Source organism: Chlamydotis macqueenii, chromosome 2 (genome assembly GCF_036417535.1).
Source record: "Chlamydotis macqueenii isolate bChlMac1 chromosome 2, bChlMac1.mat, whole genome shotgun sequence".
NCBI classification, from domain to species: domain Eukaryota; kingdom Metazoa; phylum Chordata; class Aves; order Otidiformes; family Otididae; genus Chlamydotis; species Chlamydotis macqueenii.
In genome coordinates this window covers 143,752,157-143,774,771 of record NC_141557.1, presented here as the reverse complement: position 1 = coordinate 143,774,771, position 22,615 = coordinate 143,752,157, and the positions used below count along the sequence as shown (strand labels likewise).

Below are 22,615 nucleotides of genomic sequence, written 5' to 3'. Positions count from 1 at the left end.
AGTTATCTGATAGAAAGGAGAGACTGGGGAAGTTAGCAGTGTGGATCCACAGCAAATATCAATGATGTAGTTTTATGATGATCTGTAGCAATGAGAAATTGTCACCAGAGCTCTAACATTTTTACAGTTAATTCAGACATCAGCTTGTAGCAATACCCTTTACTGTTTGTATTAGGCATGTCCACCTGATTTATGGTTACAATGAAAAAAATCACCATCATGTAAGAAATTCAGATGGAAATGCGAGAGACTGCATGACAAATGTGTGCAAATTGTGACATGAAAGGGGACTCACAACAGCCTTTCAAAGTCTGAATTTTAGGATACAGACAAATAAATGAGGCAGACAGGGATGTGGCCACAACATTAGTTCCGAGCACTGCGTGTGGACGGGATGTTTTGCGAATAAGGAAATCTTCCTTAAACAGCCACAAAGTTGAACACACAACCTGCCAGGCAATCAGTACATGGGGAGATAGGCAGAAATCAGCCCTTCTAAATACTAGCCCTTCATGTGGAGCAATTTTACATTTTATATCATAAAATTAGGAAATATTTCAATGCCTTTTGTTGAGCTATTCATCTCCACTGGATAGCCCCAAAGATTTATTCACTGACTCCAGCTGACAAGGATTAGGGGATACAAACCTTTCAACCATGGTGCCCTGCTTCCTGCCAAGTTCCAGGTGTCAGAGACTCACTCAGGATGGACTCTCTTTGCATAGGTGATTTGGCAAATAATTAATAAACCTACAAAAACCTAAGAGTAGAACTAGGGAAGAGTCTATATTCAAGAGAAGTTTTTAGCAATAGGCAGTTCACTTGTTCTATTATCACCCTGAACAAATGCACAGATATAATTTGAAGAGCATACAAACAATCACTTGGTCAGCAAGCAGGTTTAAGTAGTTTTTTCCTGTAAACAATGACTTAAGCATAGATGTGCCTTAAGCCCCCAGCTGGGATTAGGCCAGTATTGTGCAAACTGGTTTAAGAGACAGGAGAGAGATTTCTGGCTGGCCAATGTGTTTCTTGTCTTAAATGAGCAAATTAAAACATGAGCGCAATAAAGTGCAAAAATGGAAAATACTGTTTAAAGTTATGGGAAAATATGGTTCCTGAGCTCAGCTATGCAAGCAGCTATCTTTATTAAATGCTTTTTATTTTTAACAAATGTATAAGAAACCAAATGTTAGTAATCTATATTTGCTCCCCACCTAGCTGAAGTTTTACTTTTAGAGAGTGTGATGGTATAACTTTGGGGTTTAGCATGTGTCAGAGTTGCTATGTGCTCCAGTGAAGTGAGTAAAATGTGAATAAAATTGAGTAACTCTGTACCTACAGATGGACAGGTTGTGCTTGTTTTGAACTTGTAAAAATGGGACCAGTCAACCAAATAGGTGATTTATAAAGAGAAAATGCTACCAGGTACATTCTGTCATGTGAGAGCAATTGGACTAGGCAGTGAGAATAATGTAACACAGCATGGCAGGCTTTAATTTACCTCTGGAGCATATCCAGTACCCTCAGCATTTCCAGATCAGAAATGGTTTGTGATAAAGCTTTTCCTTTTCAGCACCATTTTTCAGCGAGGTATTCCCTTTAACCCTGATATTCTCCTTTACTTTCCCACAGTCTAAACACACCCCTAGCGCTCAGCAATTGTAAATCACACTACCTGTGGCTTTCCGACCAACCTCACCTAAAAGTTTTTGTCAATGCATGTCGATCTTTCAGAATTAGCTTCTTTCAATCTAGATGTAATCACTTAGTTCTTTAAACCAATTTTGTATGATGGATCATCTTCAAAGTAATGTTTGCACCAAAAAGGTCAAAATGTACCATCTATCTCAAATACTGTGGAGTCTTAGACATATCAGTGTGATATTTTCTAATAAATGTTTAATTGATAATACTGAATGATCTGTCTGTTTTATTCTCCCTGTGCTTGTAATGCTTTTTTTTTCTCCTTCACAACTCTTATTACTGAAAGTATTTTTATAGGACCAATTTTGTCCCCACTGAAATCAATATATGCATGTATTATCTTTGTTGAGAGAGAGAATTGGCACAGTTTTAAGCACTCTTGTTTTGTATTAAAGCCCAGCTAAGCACCAGAGTTGTTAATAATAGTTTTTGAAGTGTTTATTATTTTTGCTACTGGATCACATGCATCTACACTTACAAATAAAAAAAGGACAACTTCAGTTCAAAAGTACACAGGGATGGCGTTGCTGAAATTCGGTGGTATACGTTAGACTCCAACTGGCTGCTTAGCTGAAATATCATCCTCTTGTGTATTTTGTTCTGGGTTGTTTCTTTGGCTGATACAGGAACGAAATTAAATACAACTGTTCATGTGACTATTTAGGTCATTGTTTTGCTTTCAAACTTGTAGGACAAAAAAATGCATCAATAGGTCACTTCTATAACATCAAATTTCTTTTATGAAAACTGTGTACAGGAGACTGAACAATTGCAAGTGAAGGGTATTAATTGTTCATTAGTTCAGATTTTAATATAACGAATCATTGAACAGTATTTCTACATTGAATTAGTGGAGCAAACTGCTGTTCTATTTAAATGAATGCGATTGTTTTTCATATTAGATTACAGAACACATAAAGAATCATACCAGTAGTGTTACAAAGCAGATTGTTCCACTGATTTTGACATAGGGAGGTACTGTCAGGCAAGTATGTCTTCCTTAGCTCCAATAAAGAGAACAGCCTTCCTGGTTTCAGACTTTCACGCTTTTGAGTTTTAGTTCACCAGGTTGTCTTAGACTTTGTTGTACTAGTGACCTGTCAGCACGGATTCCCTCGAAGGGCAGGCATCCTTTGTACTCATTTTCTCTTTGAACACTGTGCTCCATTGAAGAGGAGGCAATGACAACCTGTTCCTAAGAGCTTCTTTATACTTTGTGAACTCTAAATCTTCCTTGAAAAACAAAGTAAAACAAATTTAAAGAAACTACTGCCAAACTTCTCCAATGATCTGGAATTTTATTCCATCCATATACATGCATAGTAACAACATTTGTTGAGAAATTATTTCTATCAGAAGTAGAACATTATCTTTGTGATCACCAGTTGCAGTATTGCTACTCTTATATTTAAATATATCTTATATATGAATTAGATTCATAATTGCAGCATTGAGTTTAGGGTTTTGTTTTAGACTGTGCCTTTCAAAAGATAAAACTGTTTCATTTGACCTCATTACTTACAATACTGCTTCCAGTAATTTTGTTCATTCTTTATAAAGTATTGCATTTAACAGCAAAGGTTTAAAAATTGAGACAGAGATGCATCAGCAAAAGAAAATACAAGTACTATACAAGAAAAAAATTGCCATCTTCATTTAACGTACGTTTCAGATTAAGAAAGTGGACAGAAACATACTGCTACATACAAATGCAAAGCCTATGACTAAGGTACTGTATCTGCTAAAATATAAAGTGCAAACTGAGCCCAATTGTTGAAAAAAATTGAAATTTTAAGGCGAACTTTACAGCATAGTTGAAACTTCTTTGCAAGTTATATTTTAGCATATACATATATCTGCAACAGCATATAAGAAAAAAAAAATCAGGATACACAAGTGCTTTTGAAGCTATTTCTAAAATGCTTTTCTGTATTGTTTGTGACTATTCTCTTTAAAATCTACTATACAGTGCAAACCATATGTGCTACACAATAACTATACAATAACATTACAAATGACTTTAATATAAAGTTTTTAAATAAAAAATAACATAACTACAGCTATGAATACTGCTGGTAAAATAAATTAATATTTTTGAAAATGGCACCAATAATACACTTTACTAATGGACTGTAATGAAATTACACCTTTAAGTCTTCAACTCGGCAATAGTGAAATCTCCTGATTGTCCAGATGTAATTCAAACAGCTTTCTTTAGACTGTATGGAACAATATGCTAAACACAGGTACCAAAGGTGACCGATTGTTTCATTTGACATGTTCTGCTGCATGTGACGAGCAATAAAACTTCTTATGAGTTATAAAGTTTGAAAGATTGTTGAACTGGATGTCACACAGTCGGCAATACTTTCCACTGGTTGGGGCCTGGGTGGAACCGTTCACGCCTTTAGCTATACTAGACAACTGTTCCTCTGCTGTAGGAATTGCTGGAGAGACATTTTCATTGGCAGTTAAGGGATTCTCAGAGATCCAAGAAGGAGACTTGTGCCCATCTTCATGCGGAGGATTCTGGGAAATGTTCTCTTGCTGCGGGTTTGCGGCAGGTCTTTCCTCCTGTTTTAGTCCCCCATTAACTATTACCATGCCTCGGTTTTTTGGCAGTAGTGGAAGAGACTCTTTCTTCTGCACAGCACAGCCATTTGAAGGCACCTGGCCTTTAGGAGATTCACTTTCTGTATTTGTGCTTTGATCCAAATCAGTATTATGAATGACGAGAGAACCAGAAATGTAATCACTTGGCTTTATTCCATAATATGGAGAAAGCTGATCTGCTCCTTTAGCTTTCTTTATTGCTCCAGGGTAAAGGCATTGTGGAAGAAACAAATGTTTGTTTTCTTCTTTTGTAGCAATAAGCTGGGCCGCTTCACTAAAGACTTTTAGTCCTTGAAGTGTTGCTAAGTGTGTGGAAAATAAGTTTCCATTAGGAGAGGACTGTTTCGAGTTTCCGTTTTTCTCACATTTGATTATGCTTCTTTCGTAACTGACATCTGGGCTGTTTCTTTCACTTTCTGGGTTTTGAAACACCTTACTGTCAAGCTGTCCCAGGTCGTTACGCTGATGGGCAGTAACAGGGCAAAAATTTTGCTTGTGAGCCAAGTAGTTCTCTACCTTGTTAAAACTGATCTTGCATACTGTGCACTCATGGTAGTCCAGCAGCCTTTTGGGAGAAGTGGATGTCCTCTCTGACGGGGGTAAGCATTTTTTACTGAGATCTATTGGCACATCCATCTCCAAGCAAGACACAGTGGAGTGGGGAGTATCACACTTTGAAACTGGAACACACTTGTTAATAGACAGTGATGTTTCCAGATGCTTCGAAACTATTCCTGGAAAGATATCACATCGTGGATGGTAACATTCTCCAAGGCCCTCTGTTGACTCTTGAGTAGATGTACAAGGATTGCTAAGATTGGCCACTTCTAGAAATCGCTGTTGAACTATCTGTGGCCTTTGCTCTTGCTCTGGAAGGCACATCTCATACATCTTCCTTCGCTTCCGGGTGCGCATTGTTCTCTGCATAGCAGGCACTTTGCTGGAAGCAGACCTCTTCAGTGGGGGATCGTGGCGAGTGGCACAGTAATACTGCTTGTGGACCATGTACGTTTCATGTCTGCTGAAAGTAATATTACAAGCTTCACATGTGGTCTTGTTAGGATCACTCTCCCCTTCTACTAAAGGAGCATTGGGATTCTTCACATCAGAAGGTTTTCCATTTATCTTCTCATCGCCGTTGTTTGCAGTTGACAACTTCTTCGATTGTGCTGCAAAGTCTTTTTCATGACTTTTATTGTTTGGTCCAATCAAATCTAAAACACTGGAAGAGTTTATGCAAGATGTCTGCAGAAGTTGATTCTCTGGATCCGAAGTGTGAGGAGCTGTATTCAGGATGTTCATAGAGCTTTGACCATTACTGGGACTTACAGCTTCTGGCATTTTTTCTGGAACACTGGAAAAATCTGGTGACTTTGCCATCTGCTGCCATCGGCTGCTGCAGTAATGCTTTTTGTGTACCAAGTAGTTGTCCAAATTATTGAATGTTATGTTACACTCAAAACATGTAGCCCCTTTGGGCATCAAAGGACTGTAAATTACAGGAGGATAATTGCTACTTCCATGCCTCAGTCTTCGATGGACCAGTTCAGACATTTTGGCTAATATCTCTGAAGCCTGAGGAACCACAGTGATGTCTTGGGGAAAAGCAAACTGGGAAAGAAAAGGTCCCATTGGGAAAGAAGGACCAATATTAGGCTGAACTGGCGATGAAGCAAGTCTCGGACTAGATGGTTCAGATTTTATTTTAGTGTATGAAAAACTCTGCTTATTTGTTGCAGGCTGGGTTTCTGGCCTCTGGTTTGGAAGGAAAAGTGGAGCCTTTTTTTCACATTTATCAAGCTCTGTATCAGAACTTGCATCTTTAGTCTGCATGGTCTTTTGGCTCTGGGGAACATCATTTCTGCTTAACAGGTCCGTTGCTGGCTGTAAACCTTCTTCGTTTCCACTTGGAGAGTGTTCAATGTCACTTTCTCTCTGAATTTTGTTGCCAGAGACATGTAACTCTTGGTGCTGCAGTAGCTCCCTCTGAGTTTGGAAGCCAAAATGGCAGTGATTGCATCTAAAGGCAGCTTGAGTAAGATGCGAGAACAGGTGCTGATGAAAGTTAATCACTGAGTCTGCAGTGTAAGTACAAACTGTGCATTTCAGACTAGCACCAGGCGGGAGAAATTCTTCCATTTTCACTCCTATAGAAAAGACAAGTAAAAAACAAAATAAAGTGACCATTTTGCCCTTCATAAAGTATACTGGAAAATCAGCTGCACAGAAGGTACAAACACAGTCAGAACAACTAATTTTCTTCTGATGAGAGCGTATTAGTCACCCTGAAAATACTTGAATTAGTTCAGAATTTCTTTCCTCAAACTGCTAGAGGATATTCCCAGAGTTCTGCTCTATTTTGGAGAGCCTTAGTATCTGCGCGCATTCAGCAGAGATGAAGGGAAAGAAAGAACAAGGGAAAGGATAAAAATAGACTGGACTTATTCTAAATCAAAAGGTCTTGGAAATTACATATTTAACTAAAGGAGACATAATGTTCCACATACACAATCACTGGAAATTTTGAATGCACAGAAAGCACATCAAGGTCAAGAGACTCAAAGTTATGATGTGGCTTGAGGTACAGCCCTCAAACTCAGAGTGCTTGAAAGCCACAGACAGAGCAGAAGTAGCATTTTGAGCATTATTGATGCTCAGCTCTTTGCCTGCATGAGTTGGCTGTAGTGTGAGAACAGGATAGAGATCATTGTCAGAAAGGACTGATGAGCTGCGTTCATTGTGAAGGGAGGAGGAGGAGGAAGACACGACTTCACAAACATTTTATCTTCCACATATAATGGCTGTAGGCAACTACTGCTGTAATACAACACCTTTTCCTCATGAAATCACTACAGCTTTCCCTATCAAGAACAGTACATTCAAAGCCATCTTACAATCACTCAATCACTGCTAAAACCACAAAAAAACCCAACCCGTTTCATGGTATTTTGAAACTGAAATACTCTAAAAAGAGATAAGACCAAATTTCTCTGCTGCAACATACAGATTCTGATTATTTGTTAGACAATTAAAACTGAAAAAATATTGAATATTGGTATGGATGATATTCGGAATATAAAATGGGTGTTCTGTCTACAAACACACACATATACCACACCTTGGTCTGGTAAACTAGGTTCGTGGTAGCTGGACAATATAAAGATGTAAGAATATTGTCTCAATGTCTGGGAAGTCATTCTGTTGTACCTGGAGGTCCTCAATTCTCTGCTAGCATCAGAGACTCCCGCAGTTGTGAGTGACATTTGAATTTGAAGTATTTTTGGCCTCAGAGGCCAGAAGGGAACCGAGGAGATATAGAGCACTTCAATCAGTGCTTGCTCCCCATCAGGCAGTTTTTCACCAGGAGGCCATATGAAACTTCAGCTCCTCCACTGCCATGAGATGGTGTTTCATATCGTTCCACGTAACGTGATGCAGTTACAGTGGAGTGTCTCTACAGACTTTGCACTTCAGTCGGGGCTCCATGCTCCAGTGGTGTGGGTCTGCTACAGCTCCCAGTGGGAACAGTAACAGAAGTTGAAGAAAACACAGCACTAGCTTACTAGAAAACACAGCATTTGGAAAACACATTCCATTCCTGCTGCAGAAGCTGTTATAACTTGTGATAAGGATCTGAAAGACAGCAAGAATGATTGAACTGACTGGTTTACGACTAAAAAGAAAGGCAAGGCCTAACTCTTAGCCACTGATTTAAGAAATATCTAAAGATTCTTACTGGAAATTCTGTAGGATCTCAGACCTATGTCTTTCAAGGAACACAGATGCTTATCTCTAGACGGCAAGAAGACATGGTGAAAACTCTCTTGAAACCTAAGCCAACAGTATGTCACTAAATGCAGAGAGCTGAAGCAATCCTTTTACACAATGGCTAAGATTTCAGAATTTTCCTCTGCATGGGGAGAAATGAATTTGTTATCTTCCAAGAGTACTTGGTTTTAATTACTAGGCTGTAAGACATGCTGGGCTGCATTCACCTGCTCTTGTTGAAGCTGTCTCTACTGTTCTGCTGGTTCACTGAACAGTGAAATATTTGCTAGGCAAGAGAGAGAAAATGGCAATACCCTGATATTCAAAGTTAAGATCTGGAAGCATAAAAAGATCTGACCTCTAAATGAATGATTAAATATTGTCTGTGTTGTCTACATAAGGAAGTTTCTCACTCAGCACCCCTCTAGTCCTCTTCTGGGAGGTACTGAACTCCTTCAAGATGCCTTCTAGATTTGTAACTGCTGCCCAAGTATCAGAGGAACATTTTTCACTTCACCAAGCCCACAGAGTAGACTTCCACTCCCCCAGGAGTTTTTACACTGAGTTGAACAAGACTTTCTTCTGTGAATAAAGCACACGTTGGTGTCCTCTAGACTCCACCCATTTAATAAGAGGATCAGGAAATCCTGTAGGGCTGTTGTCCTTTTCCAGACACAGCTCTGTACACTTGACAGCCAGCACATCCATAACCTGCCACTGCAGTCTTTCATATTTGTAGGTTTTCTCTGCTACTGAAAATTCCAATGCAGAATGTTCTCAAACTCCTAACTTGTGTTTCCAGCCCTAACTGAAAACAAATTCAAACAGCACACTCAAAGGACCTTCAGGGAGGGAGATAAAATTCCTGCTGAGTTCCAGATTTTTAATCTCAGGAATTTTGTAATCTCACTTTCTGTATATCTAGTATCATTATTTTAACAACACTGACAAAGAAAATACTGTCCCCATTTACATTTATAAGGAGGGGAAAGAATAACATTATGAAACAAGAAGTTTTTATGAAACAAGTGTCCTGGGAAAAGCACACAGAGTTCTGGACCCTGGTCCTTAAAGCCTCTTGCCTAAGAAGTGTACTGTAGGACCCCAAGATCTTATTTCAGAAGGACTTGCTCTCTGATGGTGCAGATTTCTCTGCTGAGCATCGAAACAGGCTGGGTAGAGACTGTGGTCTAGCAGACTCACATTTGGTGGATTGAATCCTGAAGTAACTGACTGAATCTCTCAGAGACCAAGCAGGAGCAGTCTAACTGTGTCTGGACCCCTGAGCACCAGTAAAGAAATGCTGCTGCATGCATGTATGCATATACTGAGAGACAGCATTCAAATGAGGATTAGCAGGTAAGAGAAATCAGTTACATGGGAGAGGCGCTTGGTGTAGAACACAGGTCAGAAACTGTTGACATTTTGGTAGTATCTGCACTCAATGCTTATATATATTTGGAGAGACATTGATCCACTGAATGTCTATAGTGAATAATTATTGCAACAGCTAAATCTAGAAGACGATACAAGAAAATACATGGTACTTACCACTGTGAGAATTTAGGTGCATTTCCAGAGCTCTTGCGTTAGAAAAACTTTTGGTGCACTGTGGAAAAGGGCAAACACTGGATATCTGCTGAGCACTGTCTTCATTCTCCTCTGACAGCTGAGGGCCCTCTCTTTGCCTCCCACTGCAGTAATACATGAGATGGGCCTGCAGGTTCCGCTCGCTTCTATACCAAATGCCACAGGATTTGCAAGGGAATATGTCCTCTAAAAGCAAATATAACCAGGTGCAGGTTAGCCATGGTGCACTCAGTGCCAGCCAATTAACATAGCTGGATTAATTCCCCTCACTTCCCCATTAAATGCACACTTATTTAATAAAATACTGAAAACAGAGCCACAGGTTTATTAAAATGTCACTTGCAGGTGAGAGACCAAATGTGGGAGACAGTTGTTTCTTTCAGAAGGGGATTTTAAAAATAGTTACTAAAAAAAAACCAAGTAGACATTTTTGGCATGTTATTGTTTAAAAAAAAAGTTAAATTAATTGTTTGTGGTGAATATGCAGTACTAATTCTAGAACCAAGCTGTATTTCCAATACATCACTACTCAACAGGTGACATCCTTCAACTGTGCTTTTCCTTCTGTGTGCACAAGCCTTTCCAGCACTGGGCCTTGGAATTTTTGAGTGCTAACTGCAGATCATTCTGAAGAATGTGTATTTTCAGAATGCTTATAGAGTTATTACCATAAAATCCTGTTGCTCTGATATCCAGGAGGCCAGATTAGACAATGTCTCCTTAAGATTCTACAGTGTTTAACGTAGTATTATACTAAGCACTATGTTTATTTCCTGGGTTTCTGTTGTTATCAATATTAGAAGTTAAAATTTCTAATGTACTTTTGTCCTCTTGTTTTTAGTAATTTGTTACTGTTCCACTTTTCACGATGCAAAAGGATATTTGCTAAGAATAATGAAATTTTCATTGTGTTCTATCCCAAAGTGTCAGCACTCTCTCGGAGGGGAAGACAACGCAGAGGTTGCACAGAGTGCTTCCCAGCAGCAGAGGGAGTACATAAATTTTGATCATGTACTGAAGGCTACACACTTCACCCATCTGAAGAGTAATAATGCATACTGTGTATTTACACAAAGAAGATAGATATTTGGTTGTTAATATCCTGCCAGAAGGATATGTACATGGTACATGTTGTCTATCCGTCTCAGAAGGACAAAAGACCTGTTTGATCCTTCTGAAAGCTGAACTTGCCATCCTATCCATAAGAAAAAGGAAGAAATTTCAGCCCTTTAGGGTACATCTACACTAGTAAATTAAACAGGATCCAGACTAGAGCACTGGAACTTCTTGTTTATATTGTTTAATCATGAAAATGGTCCCTTCCACACTTCTGGCTTAACTCAATTAACACCTTCCCCATTCCTGCATACAGTTCAGGAGTTACCATGGTCCTAGGATCATTCCTGCAACCCGTCTGGGCACTTCTCACCTGTTTCTGAGATTAAGAGAGAATAAAATTATCTATGAGTGCAGCCAGACTGTGCCAGCTGACCTGGGGACCAGAGAATGGGCAACTACAGTCAATATCAAAACACATCTTGGTCAACATCAAAATTCCCACTGACTTTAGAAGGCAAAAAAGCTGCTAGTGATGGTAATGAACTTAGTCGTGAAGTATGGTCGGCTGCTCAAAAAATATGGTATGTGTAGCTGATGATGTAATTCATTATCATTCATGAAAATTTATGTTTAATTTCAAATATTGATGTGTATAGGACAACTGCTCTGTTTCAATTCCGTTGGGTGAACAAAATTGAAGACTCCAACACACTGAAATGGATGAGTCTTTTATTTGCTAAATATCTAAAAAGGCAGCCAAAATTTACATTGCTTAGTTTGCTTCTCTGACTGCATTGCTAATGCTTGTCTATTTTTCTGCTCATGAACTTGCATAAAAGATTTTCACCACTACAGTTTCTATTTTTCCCTTTGCCACTGAAAAAAATGTGCATGAATTTAAGATAAAAATATTTAATGGAGTAGTTAGTATTCCAGTGTATACCACTATTAAAACACTACTTATGCAGGTTGCATCATTTGAAATGTCCGTCTCATGTAAAAGCCAACATCTCAGCATTTGTTTTTGTCTTCAGATGGTTTTAAAAAGTTGAAGCATTGAGGTGTCCACAGAAGAGAAAGTCCAAAAGCACTAATACGAAATTCTCATATGGGCAGCATGTCCTATTTTAATTCATTTGACTACATTCCATCACAGAATTGAACTTTCTGATTGTCTTAATGAATTTGACTTCCAGCCATCTTTATTTCCTATAGGCTAGGACAGTCTGTAGCTCCAGTTACGCATGATGAATATGTGACTCCCATTACGTGCCATGCAGAGGAAATGCGTTTGAGGAGTTTTGCACAGTAAGAGGATGGAATTCCAGGGAGAACAATGTAGATAAATGGGATCTGAAACTACTACTCCCCTAAAGTGATGTGAAATAGATAAATGCTACTTGAAGTTAATGTTTTAATTCTTTAAAACCAAAATATTTCAGTTTGTTTCAATGGATAGTTTCCCAGTATTTCAATGGATCAATTCAGGAAACGAAACATTCAAGTTCAAGCTGAATGAGCCAAAGGTGATAATCTAATTTTGAGTTTTTAAATATAAAATGTTAGGAAATATTAAAAAAAAAAACAACCCCTCAACACTTAACTTTTCTAGAAGCTGATTTTTTTTCAGAGACCTAGCAAAAGAATGATTAAGAGATGTCCCACTACAAATCTAGAGGTGCATTCAGCATATTACTGGATTTGCATCTAGCTTGAGACTTTAGTAAAGAAACTGAAGTTCACCAACTCAACAATGAAATGTGGAAACAGCCCTGTCTGGTCAGAGGCAGAGTTAGAATGGGAGTGGAAAGTTCTGGACAATGAGTCTTGCTACTTTATCAGCCTTCTGGAGATACTTCGAGTTGATGATAAGCTGATGCACCGTAAATGTAAGACTCCTCTTAGCAGCAGAAGTAGCAATGGTCAGGCTTGCCAGGGCTCTGCAAAAGGCAGTGCTGGTGGCAAAGATGCTTCCAGAAATTTGATGCTGTAGAAATCTGCCTACTTTGCCAAAGCCCAAAGTTGGTCTTGTGTAGATTTGCACAAAAATACATCCTCAGTTGAAACAAGCTGTGAATGAGTCTTTGCCCTTTAGGCCAGGTAACCCCCTCCCTGGCAGCTCCCTTGCAGCTGTTGGCTACAAACACTGGTCTGCCCTAACCATGGTAACTGGGTGGCCCATTTTAGGGGCTTCTGACACCTTCTTTTGGAAAGGTCCTGCACAGTGATAATTGCTGATTCTGTGAACAGGTGTGTCAGCTCACAGCAGCCCCACTGCTGGGGTAAAAATGAATGCACTTAGCTGAAGGGCTTGAGGTTGCTGCCAACTCACTCTCTGGAAGGGAGGACTTGGATGATTTGGACATTTTAAGGTTTATCTTTTCAAACAGGCTAACAATAAATATGTAGCTATGAAGACTGTTTACCCAGAAAACAAGCAATTACAAAAAAAAACCAAAAAAACAAACAAAAAAAAACCAAGCCAAAACAAAACCAACCCAAAGACAAGAAAACACAGGATGAAATGTATTTCTAAAGATATTTTAACTAGTCTGGTCTGAAGACATTGAAGACGGTGTGACTGTTCAAGACACAGTGTGATTTGATGTGAGCCTGAGTGGTAGATAATGTGCTTGCTCATAGAATCCTAGAATAGTTAGGGTTGGAAGGGACCTTTAAAGGTCATCTGGTCCAAGCCCCTGCAAGAAGCAGGGACATCTCCAACCAGATCAGGTTGCTCAGAGCCCCATCCAACCTGGCCTTGAATGTTTCCAGGGATGGGGCTTCCACCACCTCTCTGGGCAACCTGTTCCAGTGTTCCACCACCCTCAGCGTAAAAATTTTTTTCTTAATATCTAATCTGAATCTACCTCCCTCTATTTTAAAACCATTACCCCTAGTCCTTTCACAACAGGCCCCGCTGACGACTTTCTCCCCATCTTTCCTATAGGCCTATAGATTAGGTACTGGAAGGCCGCTGTAAGGTCTCCCCAGAGCCTTCTCTTCTCCAGGCTGAACAGCCCCTGCTCTCTCAGCCTGTCCTCTACAGGAGGGCAGGTCAGATACCCTGGGTGAGACTCTTGCAGAGCCCAGCTGCCAAACCGCTCTTCTGCCTTCTTTTATGTCTGTGAGTTCATCTGAGATGATGGGGGAACAAAAGCAGGCTTCGAGCTGTGGGTTTTAAGTCATGTGGTTTCTGTGGTTTTGAATTTACTATCGCTGTACTAGCTTTTCATATGTGCCTTAAAGTACTGCTGTTTTTAAAAAAAATCCAGAGAATAGTATTCATCACTTACTGTTCACGATAGCCGTAGGCAAAATAGATGCCATTGCAGCTTGTTGAGGGAGCAATTGTATTGAGTCCAGCAGGCGTGCAGGATACATCCCTTCTGTGAGAGTCATCTGACTAGCAGCTTGCAGCCTTGAGTCAAAATCTACAACAAAGGCAATCAGCTCTTCACCCTCTGAGATGGCCTTGGTCGTGGTACACCAAAGCTGCCCTCCTACAGGAAACATAAAAGCAGAATGATTTAATTGATGATATCAGATTCCAGAATTTAAAACATCAGTGCCATATCTTCACACTCTTTTTTTTTTTTAAATTTTGAAGGCTTGTTCAAGGTAAAGAGGCAAATAATTTTTACTTTTATTGTCTTCTTTCTATTAACACAGGAATTTTCAGTGTATAAGGATGACAATTTGCGGATACTCTTCCTAACTATCTGCAGCAGGAATATTCATTTTCATTTTTCATTTTGTCTCCTAAAAAGTCAGCATTAGGAAAATCAAGATATAGGTGAAAATATTTTATATGGCACTTTTCTTATCATTCTTCTCACCAAACTTCCTGTATATTTTTTCATAAGTCTCAGTTTGTTTTATTTTGAATACCAAATCACAGCACAATAAAACCCAACAGCTGCAAGAAAGAAATCAGATTTCCTCTTAACGGCGTTCTTCCCCTCCCTTATATTTGCCGCCCTCTTTCTCTGAAAAATCTTCCCTTATGTAACATTCTTCGTAACATGACTGCTTTATCTCTGCTTACACTGACTGAACTTCCTGCAAAGAAGATATGCCAAAGATCTGTTTCATAAAGGCTTATTCAAATAAAGGTTTGTTTAAAAGGGGGGGGAGGTGGAAGAACTTTCATCAAACAGTAAGATACACTATAGCTCTGTGCTGCAAATGTCACGTGTAGTGCATTAAAAAGAAAATTAACTATGCGAGTACATCTACTAATGTATTTGAATGTGATAGTGAATGCTCATTTATTTAACATGTTTAGACAGGCAAAGCACTTATATTGTGTTATCTACACTCTCAGGCCTAGATACATATCAAATACAGTTATGCCTGAAATAATGTTGCATACTTTATATGTTATAAAGCTTTTTTTTTCAGGTTTTGTATATATAGAAAAAGCTATATGTTGTATTCATTAGGCAAGCAAAAACTGTACTCGTTTTGATAAGTAATATTGCTGTGTTTATCTTTCGGCATAACTGCCTTTTCAACTGCACTTCATTTTTTTCCCCTCAAAGAGATTATAGTTTTAAAACAACTTGTTGCAAAAAATCTGGTAGAGGAGATAACAACAGTGTATGATATGCCACAGCTAAATGGAAGAATTAGGACATTGTTTTAGAAAAATCTTGGACAATTAATTAAACCAGTCTATTAGCTTTCAAAGATGAGCAAACAAAACAGCATCAGCGACAATGTGTTTCAGTGGAAAAATAAAGCTAAGCTTCCAGACCTCAAAGTGGTGTAAAAGTTTCAAAGCAGAAAAGTGGCTTTGTATTCACCCTTCTGTACTACAGCATTTGAAGGTGGCTCCAAAGTTTACAAACAATGTACTGTGATGGGACCAAAGCATACTTAGGTTTACTACCCTTCAAAATAGCAGCATGAAATGGTGCAAATCTGAGTAATTTCCTCCAGAGATAAGAAGATGAAGTGTGAGGACAGTGCCATAAGGGTCTACAAATGCAGAATCCTAATGCCCAAGCAGGAATTCAAACATTTAATGAGCACAGCCTGACTTACTGCCTGATCTAAGTCAGAAGTAAATTTACAGAAGCCTTCACAGTAACTGGTATAAAACCTGTTCAAGAGAGAACTAGGCTGAATTCCTAAAGCGTACTTAATTAGTCTCATAGATAAAAATACGTGATACATATGCTGCAATTGAGCACCTGAAACTGAGAGCTCTCACTGCATACACCACACAGCTCATTTTCTGGGAGGAACAGGGCTTCCGTTATTAACAGGCACTTTTATTTACACACAAAAAGTGTAATAATCAATCAACATGTTCTAGTATATTGTAATACAGAATAAGAGCTCTTCCTAGAATGTATTATTGACTGGATTTCTTAATAAAATAGAAATGAGTCACTGCAGAAGAAGCAACTGAGACTTTCTCTATCCCAGCAAACATCTTGACATGCTGTACCCTTGGGGGAAAAAAAAAAAGAAAAAGTGTAGTTGATTACTGGGTCTCCAGCTGCAATCAGTCTGGATCAGCTAAAAGGCTGACTCAGTCTCCTGGTGTTAGAGCTCCTCGGGGTGTTGACTCATGTCCAGCAGCAGATTAAACTTGGACAGCTGAAGCGCGCAGTGACCCCGGCTGCCTGCTCCACCCAGCTCCTGGAGGCTCTCACACCTACGGCAGGCACAGCCGAGCGGGATGCACGGCAGCTTCGAAGAACAACAATCTCTAGCTTGGCTTATTAAAGGAAACCAGAACTACAGGAGTTTAATCCACTCTGGCATTTGAACACAAACCTTCAGCCCAGCAGGGTTCAGATCCTGGACTTACATTGTTATTTTGTTTTCCTTCATCCCAGTCTATAGAAAATGAGATACTTAAATGATCAAGACATATATGTCCATGTTTTCATCAGTACATGATATTGTGTTAAGTTAAATCCCCAGATGAATCCCCATGATTCTTCCAGCTACTGGAAATGCAGTATACCATCTCTGCAGCAACATTCACCCGCAGGGACAGGACACAGTACAGTCCCCTCTTGTCCCCTTCTGTGCTTGGTTGCATGGGATAAGGCTACAGTTGCTCTTTTGAAATAGCAAACAACTTTATTCCCCTTAATGTAGTGAATGCAAATATGCTGGCCTTCATGCACAGTGGGAAAACACTAGAAGAGAAGTCTTCTTGAGCCTTCTACTGCATAGTCAGGAAAATGGAGGGCAGAGAACCTGACAGAGGCTTCCGAATTTATTAAGAAGCTCCAATCATGATCATCAGATGAATTATTATGCTGTCTAGACACCCTTGTCAGTGATCAGGGCTTCCTTACAGGTGGTGGTTACAAAGCACAAAAAAAGTTCTTGCTTCCCACAAACATTTCTACAAGCAAAGACACAACTGACATACACACAGTAATTTCTCAGGAGCACAACATCTTTTAATAAACCAAAGGGCAGTGCTAACAACAGATTTTCAACAGGATAATAAGGAAGTCTTTGCCAAGTACCTGTGCCAATGGAGAAAAAGATTGGAACATGACTGCTTGAAATATTTGCAAAGATGTGAAGATTTCATATGGAAATATAAAGGCCTCTTATTTATATGAGATGAAGTTCTGACTAAGCTAGCTAGAAATTTTTTAACCAACTGTTCCCTTTGTCAGAAAAAGCTTATGGGGTGAAATGGTTCTAACAAAGCTTTAGCAGGCCAAATTTCACAGTTCTAAGACAGATACAGTCCAGATAAGCTCTAATAGGGAGCAGAGACTGACAGTGCCTCAGGAGTGACGTTGTGGTTATACTATTTGGTCAGAAGGCAAGACAATGGTAGAGTGGTGATCTTAGCCCTCTTCTCACCCATGATGAGTATCGTGATCATCCATTACTGGCCTTACTGGTTTTATATGCTGGGGTAAGAAAAATCTTACTCTTGTTCTAGTGCAGAAGGGAAGTTTTTGAAACACCAGACGGCTTTGTGGCATTGGAAACCTGTTCTCTCTACAAGTCTAGTTCTGATTCTGTGAAACTGAAAATAAGCTTCTTGAGCCTGCAATATATTGTCTTCTATCTATGGTTAAACCAAAGAAATATACATGATATAATATACAATACATATATGTCAAGCAGAAGAAGAGAATAAAAATATCCATAAACACTATGTACTTATTTGAGCTCTTTTTCTATTTCACATTGCAAGGAATTAGAAATTCTCATTTAATCATCGAAAGTTGGAAAGTTAAAGACTATCATGCTGTGCAAACTAGAGCAAAAAAAAATGACATTACAAATGCATTGGCATGAGTTCTTTATCAAATGACATCAGGCACTGAAGCAGCTATCTGATACCTTCAGAGTTTCCACCAAATTGAAAGGTTGCTTCAGGATTTTCTTCTTTGTCTGCATCTTTCACTGCAAATATTTCTGCTGCTTGAAAAAAATACTCAATACTCTTAAATAAAAAAAAAAAAACAACAAACAACCAAACAAACAACAAAACACAACTCTCTATGCAAAGGAAAAAGTAAGCTTCTGATGTCCCTAAAAAACTGTGGACTTACTGTTCTTTGTAATGTTTATGATCAAGATTCTTGTGCAAACAGATCTGGTTCCTAACAGGAAGCTTATAAATCATACTCATAATTGCTGTCAAAACTGCAGTGGAGTGTACTGCAAGTTTCGATAATAAAGAATAGAGTCACAGTTCAAACTTGATTACATTTTGGAAATTCATGCTGCTCTTACAAGAATCAGTGGTCTTAAATATCTTCTTCTCCTGCCAAATTTTTCACTTGCACTTTTTATTATTTATGAAATCAGTGTCTGCACAATGTCATGCAGACCTCTGCTGATAAACTCTAATTAAGATTAAGACAAGCCTTTTGGAAAGGATCCCATCATTAGCAAACATGATAAACACAAAAATACTCCCTACTTGTCAACCAGAAGCAATTCAGTAACCTAACAGTATTATCTGTTGCTAGGCTACAGAGCTGACAAAGCTTCAATTATATTGTATGGCCATACCTATAGAATCCTGTATAAGCAAAATGTATCTAATATAAAAGCATTTAACTTCATCCATGCTATCTGTAATTCATGGCTTCTTTCAATGGCAAAAATCAGGTTAATAATTACATAGCAAGCAGGAAAAAATCTTAGCGATGTGTCATGTTTGCACAATTTTTTCTAATTTATCTCTGTGATTGATAGACATTTGCTTTGTAAAAATAATAAACTGCAAGCAATGGGATGCTGTAAACCACAAGCACAACTACATCTGGGCTCATCAAGATATGGAACCACACGTAGTATAAAAAATATATAGTAAATTGAACCAATTAAATCATATTTAGATGCAGTAATACTCTATCTTCTGTATTCAGAATAAGTAGTACTGTGGTAATAGATATGCTTGCTAATACAAAACTTTATTTTATGTAGGACAGACATCTCACATACAAGAGAAACTTGCTTTTCTTTTAAAATAGCCCTTCATTTTTTCCTTCTACATTTGGAAATTATTTTAAACAAAACAATCTCTACTGTCTTATTTGGAATCAGCAATTTCCTTGGAAGATTTAACTAATGTGATGGCCTTTCACCTGTTTTGATTCTCAGAACCCTACAACACTTCCAAGGAACACATAGATCCCAGCACGGTGAGCCTTAGAATGGCGGGCTGCTTTTCTTTCCATTTATTTTTTTGCAGACCTTAAGGAGTGATCATTTGGGGTCTGTGAGTCACAGGCTGAGAAAAAAAAAAGTACATTTAAGGACGGACTCCTCTGTTAACTGCACTGGGAGCAAAAAGCTTCAAAATAGATGGAACAATAAAGCCTCTTGATTCATATCATTGCTTCTAGGAAAAGTGATTTCTAGCTACCAAGTAGCTAGAAGCAACACCTCCATTGAGTACAGCTGTTCCACAGAAGGAAGTGCCGTTACTTTTTCACTGACGAAGAAGCATAATGACAATATAAACACATATTCAAAGGCAATCCCAGTTTTCCTGTCTTAAGTATCAGTCAGTTTTCTTTGCTGAGCCATCTGAGTCTAGTTTTTTTTTGACCCGGAAATGCCATGCATCTTTCATAGAAGTTTAGGAAATCAATGGCAATTTCCATTAAAACCAATTTGCAGTGCTAGTTAATTCAGAAGCACTACTTCCGTGTAGTAAAATTTGTGCTTACTGGATTTGATTGTGTTGCTGCAACAACATAATAGCCCATTTCCTGTACACGCATCTTTTTGCAAGAAGGGTCAAAAGACTATCAGAATTTATTTAAACAACAGACTGTTACTCTTAGCAACTTCCAGGCACCGCCAACTAAATTAAACGTTCCTCTCCAAATGAAATATTCCAATTTGTAAAAAATTATGCTTTTTAGTAATGATAATGGGGGTTGGAGCTAATTTATTATTTTCCCTCCTTTGTTGCACAGGTTAAGCATTTAAGGAGAATTTGCACACCACAATAGGATGGGATCTTCATATTTGGGTTCCTCCTGCTTCTCACTGTTGTGACGATTCAGCATAATGAACGCCATTTCACTGCGGCACAAGTTCCTGGGCAGATCTCTAATTTTTGACATGAACAAAGTACATATATCTATATGTAGACACATTGTTTAATAAAAAAAATATAATTAATTCAAATCCAATACTGTTGAAATTTTTGACAGTAGAGTGGTACAAGGAACAGAACTTATAAATTATGTGTGCCCCTTCTTTGAAAAATGCTTTGGAGGTTTCTTTGTGCATTGGCAAATACAGTAGGAATATGAGGTATTGTGTGGATCCTCCTGCACAGCACCTGATAAAAGAATAAAGAGCTGTGACATATTCTTAAAACAATAGAGGAATTAAAGAGAAACAATGGGCCAGCTGCTTCATTAATACAATCAAAAGAGAGCCCAGCACAGAGGAGTCCAGATAATTAAGCACTACTCTTTTAGACCTTTTTTCTATAATAAAATTGCTAAAAATTTATTAACTACTTCATAGTTGTTAGATAGATCTATGTACTTGTTTATTTAGGTTGATTAATGCCTTTTCAGTATTCTACAACATGCCAACTCATGGTTCATACAAGTTTTTGAATAAAATAATGTACAAATAAATGATACGGATCTGTGGTATATACAGCAATAAATCAAAAGCATTTTGTGAACAGTCTTTCCAGTTGCTAAATAATTCTTCGCATTTTTCACATGTGTACACAAAATATATACTTCGCACAGCGTTTTTGCTATTCATGTATTTTAATGCCAGGGTTGCAACCACCTCTCTGTGAAGTGTTTCAAAAATCACCCCTGCAAATGCAGACTTCTCAAACTCTCACAAAAAAAATAGTTTTGGTGCTACAGTAAGATTAATGAGATGATTTCATAGCATCTTCTATCATTTTTCCTTGTTTCCTGATAAATAAGATTGCCAAAAGATACTTGACCTTTAATTTTAACTAAACCACTGCATATTATAAGCCTGCAATGTACTGACTGCAAAAAAAAAAAAGCAAAATCTATGATACTCTATAAAATTAGACCAAAGCAGTGGACAAACCAGTTCTGTTGCCACTATTACCTTTATGTTCAGCATAAAATATGGAGCATGCTTCATTTTTAACATGCTGAACAAACTGCAAAATAAAGGAATTACAATGATATTTTTCAGAACAAAACAAAAGAATACTCAGATTAAAGGCACTAGCCAAAGTGAAGAAGGTGGCTTTAAAATTCCTGCATTCTGAGATATAAAATGTCTGACTGGAAACAGGGAAGAAAAAGACTCCTTCAGAATACAGCTCTAACTCTTGCACCTGAGTTAACCTGAGCTTTGGGCCTGACTGCAGCTTAGTCATATGCTGACAGTGTTTTTATCTGAATAGATGATTTTATAGTTAAAACTGTCACACATTATATAGCTGATAAAAAGAAAAATATTAAAGGAACTTGCCAGTCCTAGGGGAGTGAACTCCCAAACCTAGCATCTCTGTGTCAGTGTAAGGGCTAGGTCTTTCCCTTGCTGCAGTACTACTATTGCCAACACCACGGTCTGTATTAGAGTAGCTCTTGAATCAATACTGCGAAAAGCTTGATCATCTGTACCCCAGATGAAGCACACTGTTTCTGAAGAGCAAGGAGTATAACAAATGCTTAGATTTGACCTCTTATTTTTCCACTGCTTTTTGTTAGTTTGAAGATTTCTATTTGTTTCCTCCAATTAAATGGCCGGGTGTAACACTCAACAGAGTTCTATTAGGTAAAGAGGCAAAATAGCTTAGTGCTCAGAAAATATTCACAGGAAAATAATGTGGTAATTTTATTTGCCATTTCCCCCCCGATAGAGCTGTCACAGCTTATTTACCACAGGGGGAGACAGTTAAACCCATATCCTTAGAAGTTCTATGCATTTAAGAGGCTTATATATCTCTTCTGGGACCCTCGTTCAAATCCTGGGCTAATCAGAGTGAATACATATCTTTCTATTAGATGGCTCTAAAAAGTCTTAGGTGATATCAGTTCCTGGTGGACGACAGTCCACAGAGTAAAACTATTAAATGTTTGGCACAAATGGCAATACTTACGGAATGAAGCTGAAAACTCTAATATCCTCCCACATCACAAGAAGTTAAGTCCGCTGCTCAGAGGCTGAAATTAAAGCCTGCCACAAATGCTAAACCTGTTATATTTCCTTAATTCAGCATAAACTCAAACAAGGAAATTGAAGAAGTTCTCACAAGTTTAGCGATTTCTTCCTTTTCTTTCCAAATTCCTCTGTTTTGAATTGAGTGCTACACCTTTTTTACGTTTGAATTGGGTCTCACTTGGGTGTTATTTCAGGATTTACTAATCCTTCAGAAAAGAAGTGATAAACAGCTTGAAAA

At 38.4% G+C, this 22,615-nt stretch overlaps 1 protein-coding gene across 2 annotated transcripts in view; it reads right to left on the bottom strand.

The window, feature by feature from the left end:
• Window positions 1-2,985: 2,985 nt before the first annotated feature.
• ZFPM2 (zinc finger protein, FOG family member 2) overlaps window positions 2,986-22,615 on the bottom strand; it is a 320,460-nt gene continuing 300,830 nt past the window's right edge. For both annotated transcript variants that reach the window (XM_086741155.1, XM_086741156.1), the window contains 3 exons: window positions 14,034-14,240; window positions 9,640-9,864; window positions 2,986-6,467 (listed from right to left, as the gene is read on the bottom strand). In XM_086741155.1, the coding sequence (XP_086597281.1) occupies window positions 3,976-6,467; window positions 9,640-9,864; window positions 14,034-14,240 (2,924 nt within the window). In that variant the 3' untranslated portion in view covers window positions 2,986-3,975. The remainder of the gene's footprint in view (window positions 6,468-9,639; window positions 9,865-14,033; window positions 14,241-22,615) is intronic.